At 45.9% G+C, this 16,600-nt stretch overlaps 1 protein-coding gene across 1 annotated transcript in view; it reads right to left on the bottom strand.

The window, feature by feature from the left end:
- PARP1 (poly(ADP-ribose) polymerase 1) overlaps positions 1-1,271 on the bottom strand; it is a 28,681-nt gene extending 27,410 nt beyond the window's left edge. Inside the window, exon 1 of the mRNA XM_082756398.1 lies at positions 1,070-1,271. Within this exon, the coding sequence (XP_082612524.1) occupies positions 1,070-1,189 (120 nt within the window). The 5' untranslated portion in view covers positions 1,190-1,271. The remainder of the gene's footprint in view (positions 1-1,069) is intronic.
- Positions 1,272-16,600: the final 15,329 nt, after the last annotated feature.

Genomic DNA, 16,600 nt, shown 5'->3' with positions numbered 1-16,600 from the left:
AGTTTCATGCAGGGGCAGCAAGGAAGCAGAAAGGCTTCAAAGATGGGAGCCCCAGTGACAACTGAACCATCAACCAGAACTGTCAAAGGACGTGCCTATTTCTTACCGGACTCTCCCCACAATCAGATTACATGGTTACCCTTTTGGCACCACAGCCACACAGCTGCCACACCAGGGTTGCTCTCAACATTCCTGGAAGTCACACACACCTCCGGCACTCAATCACACTCTCCTGAGCTATGGGCTCACGTTTGGTGTTTTACTGGAGGACTGCTCATGGCTCTGTCCCTAGCACAAAGGCTTTAGGGGCACCAGCCAGCAGGGTGCACAGAAGGGGGCAGATCTCCTTCACCACTTGAGTTGCACACCTGAAGTGTGACTTCTCTCCGTGCAGGCAATGGAACCTCCAGGCAAGCTAGGCTTAGGTTTATGGAATTCCTCCCAGCACACCTCTCTCTACCACAGTTTCTTAAATAAACTATGAAAAAAAAAAAGAAAGGAGACCAATTTGCTTTCTGGCTGCACACACAGATAACAAACTGCCAAGTTCCAGGTGGAAACAAAAGTCCAAGTCATGGTGGTGCTGGAAGACCTAGGTGCCCACAGCATGCCAAACAGTGGAAGTCCCGCTTCCACGCGGAGTTCTTCAGGTAGCAATCCAAAGGAAAAGAGCAGATGCAGCAGAAACGGCTCCAGGCTGGTGGCTTGCCCCGAGTCTCCTTTCAACCCCCCCCACGCTATCTGCGGAGACCTCAGCGCGCTGCACGTGGCCGCCCGCAGGGGGTTCCCCGGGAGAGGAGAAAAAGGGCCCGCACACAGCGCCCTGCTGCAACACGGGCCCTCAGCCTGGGGCTGCGCTCCGCAGCGGGGCAAAAAAAAAAAGTCAAAATAAATAAATAAACAAACGAATAAATAAATAAATAAATAAATAAAGGGATGGGGAGCGGAGAAGCGCAGCAGGGGGCGCGGGGCCCGGGGAGGAGCCCCTGAGGCGGCTCCGTGAGGGACCCCCTGAGGGACCCGGGCCCGGCCCCCGGCCCCGCTGCCCTCGGGCCGCGCCGTGCGGTACCTGCACCATGAGGGCGAGGCGCAGCGAGTCCTTGGCGATGCTCTCGCCGCACTTCTTGCAGGAGGCGCGGCCGCTCTTGGCGTACTCGGCGCGGTACGGCTTCTCCGACGGCTCCGCCATCCCTGCCCCTGCCCCTGCCGCTGCCCCTGCCCCTGCCGCTGCCTCCCGCCGCCTCACGGCCGCCCCTGCGCCAGGCACCGCGAGCCGAGCGCCGAGCGCAGCGCCCCACAGCGCAGCGCAGCCGAGCCGGGGCCCGGCCGGATCGGCCGCTCGGCCGGCGTCGCGCCGCGCCTGGCAGCGCCTCGAACCTTCCGCCTCGCCGCCTGAGGGGAGGGGGCGGGCAGGCGCGGGCATGCGGCGGGAGCGCGGCGCGGCCCCGCCCCTCAGTATGGCGGGAGGAGGGGGGGGGCGCTGAGGGGGCCATGTGAGGCGGCGGCTGTGAGGCGGCCGCCTCCGCTCGGCCCTTCTTCCGCCACCCGCTCGCTGTGTGCGCTAGGTGGAGCTGCGAGCCCGGAGCTGGGCATATACAGTCCGTGAAGCACCTGGCGAACACCACACAACCTGCACTGCACCCAGTTACCTCACAGCTGCCTCAGCCCTCACTGCACCTGAACTGCCCTCATGGCGTCCCTCAGCAGGGGCAGGTCACCACACACAGCCCCACGCTGAGGAGGAGACCCAGGAGATGCCATCAGGACCCAGGGGTGGTGACACCCAGCCCGCCTCCTTCCAACAAATGCACCCTCACAGCAAGCCACGCACACACAAAGGTCCCGAGTCAAGGCAATGGGTTGTTTAACCCAGCTCCCCGCTCGCACAGTGTGCCAGTAGCAGGGCCTGCTCCCCCAAACGCCTCCCAGCCCCCTAAGATTTGGGTTTCCTGCGTACTGTGTCCCCAGGGGGAATTGTTCTTCCATGAGTCTGTCCAGCTCCTCTGAATATACCCTTCTGTTTATACAGTGTTTATTTACAGAGTACCAGAAACGGAGATGGGGCTTCTTGTTAGTGTTTCTGCCTGCTGGGGCCGCCTTCACTCCTAAGGCAAGGCAGCACTTTCTAAATAATGAAGTGCTTCTATACAACCTGCATCCTAGAGACCAGCAGGGATCTGTAAAATATCATGAAGTGGCCTACGGAGCCATGCACAGACATTCACAGGCATGTAAACATGAAAGGAAGGAAAAAAAAAAAAGTGACAGGAACAAATGGCTGTTCAAAGTTTAGCCTTTGTTGTTGTTGTTGTGAAGTAAAGCCGCTAAATAAACACTATACAAAATGGGTTTGGGTGGATTTTCTTTTTACAAGGGGGTAGGTGGCTCTTTAGTAATGAGTTCAAACAGTGCTTTAAAGGATCAGGTGAGCAGTTCTGTGTATTTTACCTCGTTTTGAGAAGTGGTGTACTGGAGTTTGTACAGTTATAACCAGTGTTAGACTTTCTGAAACAGGAATGCCTACACAAAGAATTACACCGTTAGTATTCTAACTTTATGAAAACGTGATTTCCTCTGTAGACAAACTGTCATCCTGATTTGTGGTGTTATATTTGCCAGGTCCTGCTAGCCCCTGCCATAAATCTAACGGTCTCAGATGACTTGCCTTTGTCACACCTTTGTCACTCAAGTGCGACACGCGGATCACAACACGTCCCCCTTCCCCTCTCACATGCCAGCATGGGACTAGTGGGTTAGTGCTCACACAGGGCCCTCAGTAACACAAACGGCACCGAGGACACTAGGTTTTGTTGCAAACCAGAGGATGCTCTGTGGCAGCTGTGAGATGCAGCGCCTGCAAGGCCAGTTTCCTAGGCAACCATCCATTTAAGTAAATCTGGTATTTTAGAAGCCCCAGTATTTGGCTGCTGGGTTTTACAAGATGCTGCAGCAACAGCAGTTAAAGATGGTAGGATTTTTATGTTTCCACATATCTAACAACATTCCTGTGTCAGTGGACTGCCAGCTTCTGGGACCCTGCTAGATGATGAGTGCCATGAGGACATGCGAGATCAATGTTTTGTTTTTCCTTTCTGTTACCAGAGCAGGAATTGTGAGCTAGAGAAAGTTTAGAGAAGACAGAGCCAGACCCTTTGGAAAGGTGTACACTAGAAGGATGAAAGGCAATGGACACAATCTGGAACAGGAAATTTTGACTTTGATATCAGGAAAAAAAGATCCTCATGAGTGTGATAAAGAACTGGAACAGGTGTGCAGGGAGGCTGTGGGATCTCCATCCTTGGAGGTACTCAAAACTCACCTGGACAAGGCAACCTGGTGTTGGTGGACTCAATTCAGGAAAAACAAAGTAATCATTTCCACATTTTCTTGAAGGAGCAGTAATTCTTATGTTCCTGGTGGAGAACCAATGGAGTAATAAGGCATTTAACACCATAGCCAAGGAGAAAGAGTCATAAACTATATATAAGGGCATAAAGCAGAGGGGCCAAATCCTGCCAGTAGCTGAGCACATGCATCAGCCTTAACAGAATTTGAGGCTGTTCACCATCTTGTAAGATCACATTTTAAGAAAGGGAACCAGCGTGAGATCCTTTTCACACTAAAGAACATGTAAAAATGCACATCAAGTTCAGTGAATGCAAGCATGGATGCCTGAGTTTCCAAGCTCAGAATGCACATTGCGTTGGAGGCTGATAAAGTAAAGTGCAAAGTACTTCACAATGTCCATTTTTGTAGCTAAAACTGGAAAGCACACCCAGAAAGGTGACACGGTGGCTGCATCCTGAAGGGAGTCTGAAATCACAACCATTTCCCGTCACTTCCCTCTCCTACTGGCCTCGGCTGTTCTGAATAGCTTTCTGACTTCAGTGAACTTTCTCAGCAAAAGCTGTTTTCACATTGGGTTTCAAATCCCACTCGAGCTCTTCTTTACAGAGGAAAGACACAAACACCAGCTTGTCTCTTTTCAATCAAGGAACATGCCGTGCCAGAAGATGAAGCATCAGATTCTTTACTTTTGATTGAGGCTCATTAGTGTTTCCTCTAAAGAACACAAGGAAAAATTCACTGGGTATTCAAACCAGAAATTGCCTGAACTTACAACCAGAGCACTGTTGCTTGAAGAAACGGGGCTGCCTGGTGCAACTCCAGTGTTTTTCAAACACTTGTTTGGACATCTCAGTGATGGGACTTGTTTGGACATCTCAGTCCCTTACCAGGCAACTTCAAAAGCATGGGGCCACCGCATCCTGCTCACAGCTGGGAGCACACAGAAGTGATCCTGAGCCACTGTATGGCTCTTCCCTTCTCTGGGCTTAGATTTCTGCACCTGCTCCACAAGGGAAAAAACATGATGCTCCGCACAGAGAGCCAGTGCATCCTGCTGGCTGCTTCAAGTTCATGATGGGGACTCAGCACTGAAAATATTTTGTAATTCATGGTCTTATTGCACAGGACACTGAGGCTCTGTGTAACATGCACTGGGATTAGCAAAGCAGCCACAAGAATAAACCTCTCAGTGTCTGCTTGTTCAAAGTAGCTGACCTCTCTGGCCCTGGCAGTCAGAGCTGGGGCAAAGATCTCAAGGGCACAAGGCTCAGATAAGCAAATAAGTAAGAGGAGAACTAGAAGAATGACAAAAAGGAACAAAATAGGAACAAAATAGGATCAAAGAGAAAGATGGATGAAAGACAATCTAAGGCCCAGAGCTGGAATGGCAGCGTGGCACTTTCCCCACATCTTCCATGCAAATTTGAGTTCGGCACTCTGGCCCTAGTACCTCCTCAAGCTCTGTGCTGTGGTGTAGCCCAGGAGGCAGCTAAGCACCACGCACCAGTTTGCTCACTCCCCCAGCCAGAGAGATGGGGGAGAGAATTGGGAAAAAATAGTAAAACTCATGGGTTGAGGTAAGGACAGTTTAATAGGAAAGAAAAGGGGGAAACAATACACAAAGCAAGTGATGCACAATGCAGTTGTTCATCACCAGCTGACCGATGTCCCCGAGTAAAGGCAGGTGCCCCACCCCGGCCACCTAACCCCAGTTTTATTGTTGAGCGTGACATCATGTGCTATGGAATATCCCTTATAAGCACTGCTCAGCAACTAATACATCGTTGTGTTATCAGCCGTGTTATCATCCTAAATCCCAAACCTAGCACCCTACCAGCTACAGTGAAGAAAATTGACTCCATCCCAGCTGGAACCAGGACACTTAAAGATTTATGTTTGTGGCTGGTGGCTAGCTTTACAGTAGGACAAAACAAACTTTACATCTGAGTGTAGTTCAACTGTGGAGAAATGTGCCAGAGAGAAAGCTTGTGGCCCAGATATCACTCTTTTCACATACTGCAAGAGATTTAGGGGTGGTGGTGGTGAAGTTAAACCCTCTTGCTTAATGGTAAGGGTCACATCGAGCACTGATTTGTGCAGAATGGATAGGAGAGGTATTCCATAAGGCCCAATTCATGTGGTTTTGATTACTGCCCATTAGCCTGTATCTCAGAGTCTTGGAAGCACCAGCTTCCTATCAAAAAGGAAATGTCACTGCGCTAGCTAATAGACTTTTTTCTCTCATTTGCAAGAGACTCTAATTGACTTTTTTTTTTTTTTTCAGTTGAATGCAGCTTTAAAAATGAATATTTTATGTCAGGCATTAAAGATAGCACATTGGCTTGCAGGGGAAATCTTGACTCACACAGATGCTCGTGAAGAGAAAGAAAGGGCAGACCATGCCTCCCTTCCCCCCCAGCACACAGCATAGGATTGTATAGGTGATTTTATGCCAGAAGAGACATTTTTGCATACAGCCCTTCCCAAAGGCCCTGAGCGATGGGACAGCTGCCTGCAGTACCCACCACCTCCAGCATCCACACACTCCATTCAAAGAAACACTGAGGCTGGCAGGCCTGTGGCTCACTCCTGCCCCCAAGTCAAGGAAACATGCCAACTGCATGCCATCGGTGTTTTGCATTTTCCCCCAACTTTACAGGTCAAGCAAGAGACGTTAAAATCACCTCATGGCAACCTGATGGCTGATGCCAGACTTCTTTAGGAGAGTAGTGTAAATTTTAGTGAAGTGCCATGCTTAACGAGACACTGAGCTCTGAGGGGTCACCATGTGTTTGGAAACTCTCTGCTGGCCACCCTGGGCCTGCTCTCTGCTACTGCTCTCACAGGAGTAGGTGCTCTTCCAGACCTCAAACTAACCCACAGCACAGCCACCAGGCTCAGCTGCTGCAGACAGACAGGCCAATGAAATCATAGCATGACCTGCAAAATGCCAGGTACTCAGCATCAGCCTCTTTCTTTGCCTTTTGCCTAAAGGAACAGGGGGAAGCTCAGTTCCAGGGCCAGTTCTGTTCAGCATGTTTATCACTGATGTAGATGCAGGAGTGGAACGCATCCTGAGCAAGCCTGCTGATGGTACTAAACCGGGAGGTGCTGCTGGCTGTCTGGAGGGAAAGGAGGCCTTGGAGAGAGATCTTGGAGAGTTGAACAATTATCAGCAACATGAGTTTTGACAAAAGGAAATGCCGGGTGCTGCACCTGGGACAGAGTAATGGGACAGACTGGGAGATGAGCGGCTAGAGAGCAGCTCTGCAAAAAGGGATCTGGGGGCAGTCATTGACAGCAGGCTCAATGTGAGCCAGCAGTGTGCCCTGGCAGCCAAGAGGGCAAAAACACATTTTGGTGTGCATTAAACACAACATAGACAGTTAAAAGAGGAGATTCTCTGTCTGTATTTAGTGCTTGGGCAGACTGACCTTGAATATTGTGTGCAGTTCTGAGCTCCACAGTATAAAAAGAAAGGTAAGGTCCTTGAAAGTGTCCAGAGGAGGGCAACAAAGCTGCTAACAGGGCTGGAAGGCATGTCCTGTGAGGAGAGGCTGAGGACACTTGGGTCGTCCAGTCTGGAGAAAAGAAGGCTGAGAGGCGACCTCATTGCTCTCTACACATTCCTGAAGAGGAGATGTGGAGAGAGAGCTGCGAGTCTCTTCTCCCTGGGATATGTGGAACACGTTGGAGCAGCACAAAGCACCACCAGTGGAGGGTCAGACTGGACATTAGGAAATACTGCTTTATTGTGAGGGTGGTCAAACACTAGAACAGGCTTCCTAGCAAGGAATTCTAATTCTAAAGCATGGGACTACTGCAAGTGAAGAACTGTCTCTGGCTGCTACTGCAATCCTCGTGCTGCAGCACCAAGCTTTATGCCAAAGTCTGCTGTGACGATCTGAGCCTACAGCACACACCAAAGCCCTGTGCCTCTCCTGTTTCCTGTCTTTATGCTTCCTGGGAATATTAATTGCTATTTACAACACTGTATGGTTCATGGGAAGGCACAAACCACAACAGGCCAGGAAGCTCAGATTTTACGAAGTGCTACATTCAACAGAAAGGGTTTGCCAGATGGACACTGATCCCACCCATCTACTATATTATCCATCTGTGTGATGGTTCGGGGGAAGGTCTGAGACTGTGAGCTGAAAGGAGTGCTGTGCAAAGTGTTATCATGAACTAGGCATGGGATAATAGTCAAGCTCTTCTCAGGATGGGGCAAACAAAGGTTAACAGTATGCCCCAAGGTTAGATCCCTTCCTGAAACCACCAAGGGGTCAGTTTGTACTGTGAAGTGTGCAAATTTCCATCTGTGTTGAAAATAGTGAACACTGCTTTTATCCAGAAGAATATCTGATCCCTTCTGATAATCTACCAAGCCATTTGCTGTCTGTGCAAATCATGCAAGGAACATTTGAACACGGCTAATTGCTAAAAATAGCCCAGTTTTCAGCAGTAGAAAAGCTGGCAGTTCTTCCAAGTCATGTTAAAAATACTGTTTTAGTATGGCTTCAGTGAGAGCCGCCACCTGTGCGTGCTGGGAGGATGGAGTGGGACTGCCTTGTCCCTGGATGGGATTTCCTCCAACATGTGATAGGAGTGCTGGGTCCCACAACTCTGAAGTAGGGAAGCCACAAGCTCTGAAAATGCAACCGCAGTATAAACTAAGTACCTTGCACCTGTGTTTTCTTCCTCCTTACAGCTTCACATTTTTCTGAGCCCAATTTACGGATGTGTCTCTGAGTATCAGGTCAAAGTGAACAGTTACTTCTTATTAAGTAGGAACCTTCTGGTTACTTTGCTGTTCTAAGCCTGGAGGCCTGAAGTCCCAAGAATGATGCGCTGATTGCTTTTGGCACCTGCTGCCAAAGAAGAGCAGCAAGTTAAGATGCTGGAGAAGCCCAGCCAGCCAGTGATCCCTCTGAACGTTAGGAAGAGTTCTTCACTGAGAGAATGGTCGGGCACTAGAGCAGGCTCCACAGAGAAGAAGGCAGAGCTCAAAAAGTATTTGGATGACACTTTCAGAGAAATGGTTTGATTTTGGGATGGCCCTGTGTGGACCAAGGACTGTTGGAGCCAACAGTCCTTGTGCATCCCTTCCAACTCAGGAGATGGTGACATGATTTTCACCCAGCGTTAGGAGGAAGTTTCTGAGAGCAGCTGGCTTCTGCTACTCAGGATAAAGGAATTCGGGCGAAATGTCCAAGTGCTGTGCTTTAAAATCCAAACCCATGATGTAACTGTGTTTCAGCACTGAATCCCACTTCTGAAGATACTCTTAAATATCACGTTAGCTCAGATGTACTTTGAATTTACGTATCTGGAAAGTATGCATAGCTCATGGAATATTTAGGACAGCAGAGCTGGAATAGGACTGGGGATGGAAGAGGTGTGAATGCATCCACACAAGATATTGACTGTCTGAGAATGTAGACACATCAATAGCCCTAAAAGAATAGTATTACAATCATTTCTTGTGATAATCAAATAGCCTTTTGCTAACTTACAATTACATCTCTGTATTTTTGGATTTCTCTTTGCATCAGCAAACACTGAGATGGAAAAACAAGCTTTCGTCTTGCTTAAAGGAGCAACAAATTGTGCCCAGCACCACTGGCAAATCATGTGCCAGTGTTAGCCCTGAAGATCAGGTCCTACTTACAGGCACTGGGAACCTGACCTGAGGAGCTGTGAGTGGAAACACACCTCTTAACCTCGGCTGCTCAGATGTGCCAGCCAAAGAGATCACTCTAACCAAAATGTACCAGACCCATAGGCTATGTTCTGACCTGCTTAATTTGATCTAACTTTGCCTTGCTGCCTCTCAGAAGTGCAGGATAGCAGCCAGTTAAGGCAGTGAGACAACCAACTCTGGATTCTCCCTGTGAAGCAAGGGCTAGAAATTGTTTCCTTCAGCTTGTGCTTTGCTTGTTCCCAAGGATATGTGGAAAAAATGCAAAACCCTGACAGACTAATATAACTCAGTGGCTCATAGGAACAATGTGGTGTAGAATAGTGCCAGGCTTGTTGGTGTTGAAATACTGAGTGACTGTAAATCAGCAGAGGATTGCTGAGACGGGGCTTGAGCGGGAATAGGATTTAATTAACATGCATATCTTGTTCAACTGGCCAAAGTACAGGACAGTTGTTGGACATTTGCAGGCTACCAGACCTCAGTGCAATCTGGCAACATGCAGCACCCAAAGAGCCCTGGCAGTGCCACCCTTTGAGACTCCAGCACTACCTCTCTGTGCACCTAGAAGTCTGAGGGTCAGGGTTTTTATTTTGCTTGCTGAACAGCAGACTGCACCCTTACAAGGGATTTTCATTAATTCTTTGAAAGAAATCTGTTGATTTGATAAGATTTCATTAATAAATTAATACGTTCTATCAAGGGATCTCCAAGCATGTTTCTATCAACATCAACTTCACATCTGCTCAGTGGGCAAGGCAAAAATCAGTAGGATCTCTTTTTGCAAAGAGGAAAATTGAAGCCAAATGCCCGCTGTGCATCAGCAGCAGAGGTCAGGACCCTCTGCCACTCAGTCTCTTGCTCCAAGTTCTGACTGAGCTTCCTTCTGGTGACAGATCAGTTGCATACGTGCTACATAAGATGGCAATGTTATGTAAGCACAAGGTACTTATGTTGCTACATGATGGGTGTGGGGGAGAAAGATCTCCTGGGTAGAGGGGACATTTTGCATCAATCACTCCCTCCCCCATAGCCACCCACCAACTGCAGGGATTTTTCTGAGCTCTGAAGATGATAGAGTTTGGTACATTTTAATCCGTTCCTTACGCCCATAAAATCATGGTGGAAGCACTGCTTAAGGAAAAACTGATGTGGAGCAATTAGAGACGGTGTAACCTGCAAAGGAGCAACACGTATGTGACAGTGTGTGCGTTGCAGGCAACAGGGAAGAGATCACAGCTCCCACCTTGTGTCTCATTTCACCCCACTGGACAATCACTGTCAAGTACTGGGACTGCAATTAAAAAGGGACAGAAATCTGAATGTCAAGTAGAGCAGAGGAGCCTGTAAAAGGGCTGTGGCAATGGGAAAAGAGATGCACGTTTACTGCTAGAAGCGAGGAAAACCAAATTATGTTTAAGAAGGAAGAAAGTAAGTGAGAAGTTAAGTCCTCAGTGCTAGTAAGAAAGGAAATAGCTTAGAAATGTTTCCCCCCTTTATGTAAATAAATTGTTCCTACAGCAGCTGTTTGAAGCAGCATGACTATTTTCTTTCAGTACACTTAATACATGTCTCTGTTGGTTATTCAGAGTATATATAGTGCTCCATGCACTTTGCAGACTGTGAGGAGAAGCTATGAATATTAGTCCCTAGGTATATACTTAATTCAGTGTTAAGGCATTTACTCAAATATATTAGCTGGGTATTTGCTTGAGTGAAGATGTATAAAGCCAAAATAATTCACATTTCCACTCACCAATGTTCCAAAAAAAAAAAAAAAAATTAAAAAAAAAATCCCATTATGTGATTGCATTGACACAAATTTTAAATTAATTAATCCAAACAAATCCAGATGCAGGATAAATACCTAAATTCTGTGATCAGTCAAAACAGAAGTACCTCTGGATCATCATGTCCCACCAACCCTCCTCCAAAGTTCAAAGAGAAAGCTAACAAAACACCTGGAGACAAAGAATCATACTAGATGGGTAGTCATAAAATACATTTCCTCCCTCTGTGATTTTCCTCAAGAGGACTACTTGTTCGATTTGTGGAAAAGAGAGCAAGAATTGCCAGATAGACTAACCATTTAAAACTGAACACTCAGCTTATTAATGACATAGCTCTGATAGGAAGCATTTTCCACAGTAGACACAAGGAAATTGGTAGACTTACGTAGAAGGCAAGAGATGCCTAAATAAGAGACCAATGGTACAACTACACCAAACTACATACTGCAATTTTTCTTGACTTGTACAGCTTTCACTTATACTTTCCAGAGGTGAATAACTCTCTTGAAAAATGTATAAGTTACAATTATACTCAAGTGCATTTTGTATTTTAGTTACATATCCAGTTAGGATAAGAAAGCAACTGAGTGCCGCATTTCACTATCCCATAGAGCACCTGTGAGATGGGCGAACATTTCCATACATATATGCTGCAAGATCTCACTTTCTGGAGTTGCTGGAGTAAAGAGCTCCAGCAACTGCTGCTTCAAGCACACAATCTATCAGCAGGATAACTGAAGTCCCATTCCAAGTCACAGCACCAAGCCTGTCAGAGTTTAAGAAGCATTTGGACTGTGCTCTCAGTCACATGGTCTGAATTTTTGGGTAGACCTGTGTGGAGGCAGGAGTTAGACTTGATGATCCTTGTGGATCCCTTCCAACTGAGGATATTCTATGATTCTATGAACTATTCCCAGCACGTTCCAGCTGCTGGGTCACTGAGCTCCATAGCTCATGCTAACTGACTACTCCTGTTATAAATAATTGTTTGGAGATGTCACTGCAACAGTGATCTACGTTTAAGGCATAGTTTGCTGCAGGGATGATTTATTCTTGAGAACCACCTTGTTATTATTACAATAAGTTCTTCCTACCCTGTTAATACCATGGCAGTTTCCGCTAGCATTTCCACAGGCACTCACAGTTCAACAACAGCATATTTTTTCAAGAGCCATAGGCTCTTCCATCAGATTTTTATCTCCTGAAAATGGATTTCCACAGCACATATCCAGAAGAACTCTCTGGAACCAGAGAGTTGGTAGGGGAAGTAAAAGACCTTTGCAGGTAAGACAGTAGTTATTCACAGGACTGAACAACTGCTTCTGCTACAGCAAAGCGCTTGCAAATTCAAATCAAATAAACTTTTTTTGTTTTTTTAAAAATCAATTTCTTTCTCCAGTCAAAAAATCTAAATGAAAAAAAATCCCAAAAGAAGTCTAAATGGGACTTGTACTATGATTTCAGGTCCCAGCTGTGTTATCTCACAACTGCCTGCAGCTCAGAGCTGGACCTGCTCCATCCCCTTCCCAGCTCCACTCTGCCACTCACCTGTTACTACTGTGAACCAGATCCCAAAGCTGAGCTGGTCAAATTCTGTTCCTCCTCTTCTGCAAAGCTGGGGTCTCTGCCAGCTTGGTTACCTGAATTTCTTTTCTCAGATAAATACCAGAGCTATGCTTGGGGAAGCCACAGAAATACTTATCATAGAATCCCAGAATGGTTTGAGTTGGAAGGGACCTTAAAGATCATCCAGTTCCAACCTCCCTGTACTCATTTGCATGCTTAGATGGGTGCTAATGCAGGCAATGCTTGATCACTCTCTCTGCATGCCCTCCTGGCATTTCCTGGCATTGAAGTCTCAGTGTGAACACAACTATTCAGAGTCCTTGGGTCCTCTGCTGTTATCACAGAGGGGGTGCTTGGGATGCCAAATTTCATGTCTGGACTCAAACTCCTCTAAGCAACAGCCCTATGTACCTGGAATACAGATTGAGGGATCATTTTTATTTTTTCACATTACCAGTTGAAAGAGTTCTAGTTCTGTTCTTGTTTTCCATAAAGCAAAGCATAATTTGTCTGCAAATATTACTTGTTATTTCTTTAGCAAGACAAATGGTAGCCTTCTCAAGTGTCCATACAAGCCATAGGAGACATTCTCCTTAGTTCATTCAATGCTTTGATGGGAAGAACCGCAATTTTTCCTGTACAGGGACATTTATAATTTATTTTTAATTCCTATGTGTGGCACAGCTTTGTCTGAGGAGTCTGCCACTGCAGCTTTTGTAATGTAATATTTCAGGAAGATTAGGATAAAAAATGGATTGGAAAAACTGCAAATTTCATTGCTTTGTTCTCTTTCTAGGGGGGGTGACTATCAGGGATAAGAGTAAAAAAAAAGTGATAAAATACATGCTTGCAATAGTGACTGCTTATTTACCATACTTTCCCTGAAAAAGCCTCAAAGTGTTATCAGTGGAAAGCCTGAGAAAGCTGTTTTCAAAAACTTGCGAGACTGGGAAAACATAAATTGCTTCGTTATATAAGAATGGTTTGTTGCAGCTTCTGTCATCGTGCTGTCTAGCAGAAACAATGCTTGTGGTTTCAAGTTCTCAGATCAGCTTTGACTTCACCAAGATTTTTCATGTCCTTGTGTACTTAACCTGACATGATTGGTATCATCAGCTGAACACTTGATATCACACTAAAGTAGCTTTAAAAGTGATCATGCCTGAACCAGCTGTCCCTATTGCCCCACAAACATACTAGTCACCTACATACACACATGTACTCTATTCCTGCACAACATAAAATGAGTACAGGTAAATCACTTTCAGCAGGTCACTGCAGGAATTCAGAGTGTGTGATGAACAGTTATTAACAGAAGAAGCTGGGAGTATGGACCACCCACCCGATCATACACAAACCATGTCCCTTTCAGCAAAAAGGTATGTTTTCAGCAAAAAAGTTATAGAATATCCTGAATTTCTTTGTGCTGGTATATATAGCACACAGGCCAATGCCAAAAGTAGATCCATATTCACCTAAGCTGTTGGGGATGAGGCATTCATACTAGCCTCTATCCTGTGTAGGTACTTAGTACGAGTAACCCCAGTCTTTGTGGGTCTCTAGGGATGAATGGAATAATAGTAACGTTGTGACTTTTCAAGATCTGTTGATCCCAAGCTGGCAAAAAGAAATTGCTAGCCCACATGCCTGCTCCATGAGGCTGGAATATGAAATAACAACAATGGTAGCTCACCATCTGTTCAGTAACTGCTATAAAAAGGCTGGAGAATCTTGGTCCAGTTCTTGTCCATGGCATCCATATCCATCACGGGTGTACTCACGTGTGCACGGCCACCTGTGCGGAGAAAGTAAGTAAGACAGGTACTGAGCACACATTGCTTTTGTACACTTACATCCATAAGTCCCTCCTTAGAGCAGCAACCTTATATTTAAATCACCTATGAGCCTGTATTCTGCTGACACAATGAAGAGCATGGCAGTAATTTGGATCAAACACAAACCACATAACAAATCATTCTAGGGTCCCTACTGATACACATATTACACCCCTTTAATCATACCCACAGCAAGGCACTAACAAGAAAAGCTCTGTAATAAATTAAGCCCATACTAATGACCTATTAACACAACAACTGAGAATTTTTCTTCTGGATGCATTCTTCCACCACAGTTACCGCACCTGTAAGGTGTACCAACTTTTTAAATTTACTTTAACAAGTTGCACAACATCGCACCTGTAAGCTTTAGTTTGTTTAAAGGTCCAACTTCAGAGCTTTACCAGTCTGTCAACTGTACGGCAAACTGTTGATAAGTTGCCTCAGTGTTTCCATGGAAACAGTAAAATGCCTGTTAATTTTAAAACAAGTGAGAGGATATGCCTTCCAGATGAGCTACTTCACATTTGATGGGGTGTTTGCTTTTCTCACCTGCACTACAAGGTTTTGATCACCTGGATCTTTCTGGATCGTTCCTGTAGTGAGCTGTATCAAGCTGGCTTGACCTTCTGCACAGACCTTCTGCAGTCAAGGGCTTTACAGGAAAACTCTGTGCTGGGAGGTCTACCCATGAACATGCAGATACACATACCTGGACTAATTTCACAAGCAGCTCCAGTCTTGGGGAGATCAGGAGGCTGGTGCACAGACTCCTGCAGGACCTGCTCCCATTTTTGCCAGAAATAGTGTGAGGGCAGCTGGCCTTATGCTCCCTCCTCACTCGTTACAGTCAGCCTGGATGTGTGTGCATCAAAGGAGAAGTGGTTCAGCTGTGCCTGATGAGTGAATAAAAATCAAGGAGAAGCAGTGGCCAGTGAGAGAAGATGTGAGCAAATTGGTAGTGTATCCAGTATTTGAACAAAAAGATCACAGAATTTCTAGGTTGGAAAAGACCTCAAGATCATCGAGTCCAACCTCTGACCTAACGCTAACAGTCCCCACTAAACCATATCCCTAAGCTCTACGTCTAAATGTCTTTTAAAGACCTCCAGGGATGGTGACTCCACCACTTCCCTGGGCAGCCTGTTCCAGTGCCTCACAACCCTTTCGGTAAAGAAGTTCTTCCTAACATCCAACCTAAAACTCCCCTGGTGCAACTTTAGCCCATTACCCCTCATCCTGTCACAAGGCACGTGGGAGAACAGACCAAAAATGCTTGTAAACAGTGGACTGTGACAAGATGGAGAACAGCCAAGAACTGCTGCTGTCCTTGAGTTAAAGAGGTGAGTTGGGGTACCCAAACATCCTCTCTTCTTTGAGAACTCTATGGGCAGCGCTAACAGATGTCACAGGATCTATGAAGTCTCATACCCTTTTCTTCCCTTCGAATGTCAAATCAGACTCTCTAAGTCTTAGAAAAGACACTGAGGCAGTAAGACTGGAAGTTGCCCAGTCACTGGCAACTGAAGGCTGGAGATGTATTCTGAGGAAGAATTGCTATTGATTTTCCTTGTTCTTATACTCACCCCAGGCATCCATTCTTGGCCACTGCCCAGGGACAGGATGTTGAGCCAGATGGACCTTTACTCTGAGCAAGTATGGCCTTTCTGATGTTCCTGTGTAAAGTATGACAAACTGGCAGTTGCAAAAAGCAGAACATTTTAATTTATTGCTGACAAAAATGTCAATTCATTTTCCTTTGTACCAATTCTTAACATGCCTGATACCTACATCTGTTTTCCAATGAAAACCATACTAGTTAAAAGCAACACACTCAGAAACACGTTATTTAATAGCTCCTGGATTAGCTAATTGCTTCTAAGTTTTCTAATTTTCTTCTACACTTCAGAGTAAAACCCTGAGGAAGGTAAGAACAATTTCTGCCAACCTCTCCGTGAAGAAGTTGGAGAACAGTCGAGAGCTGATGTTTTCTTTGGGTTATACAGGCTAGTTGGGAGCACAGCTTGTCTTTCTCTGAGTTCTCCATGAGCACATCAAACCACAGACACGGTGTTTACTTTTGCAATTATATACACTACCAGATATGGAAATAGCCCCACTGGATGTATTCTAAGCCATCAAAACTAGTTTTCCTTTAATAAATGGGATATTGGCAAGTTAATTCCTGTGTGGCTTCAAGCAAGCTCACCATTTCTTTACTCTCTATCCTGAAGCATTATGGAGTAGTGCTAAACTCAATTAAAGAGATGTCCAGAGAGAAATTGATCTCTATATGCTACTTACTGACTTCATCTGGGTGCTTTCAGATTTAATTAATATTCCAAGAGTACATTTTAATC

Source organism: Aythya marila, assembly GCF_965140915.1.
Source record: "Aythya marila genome assembly, chromosome: 3".
NCBI classification, from domain to species: Eukaryota; Metazoa; Chordata; class Aves; order Anseriformes; family Anatidae; genus Aythya; species Aythya marila.
The sequence above is the reverse complement of the archived record's forward strand: the minus strand, read 5'-3'. Positions and strand labels throughout refer to the sequence as shown.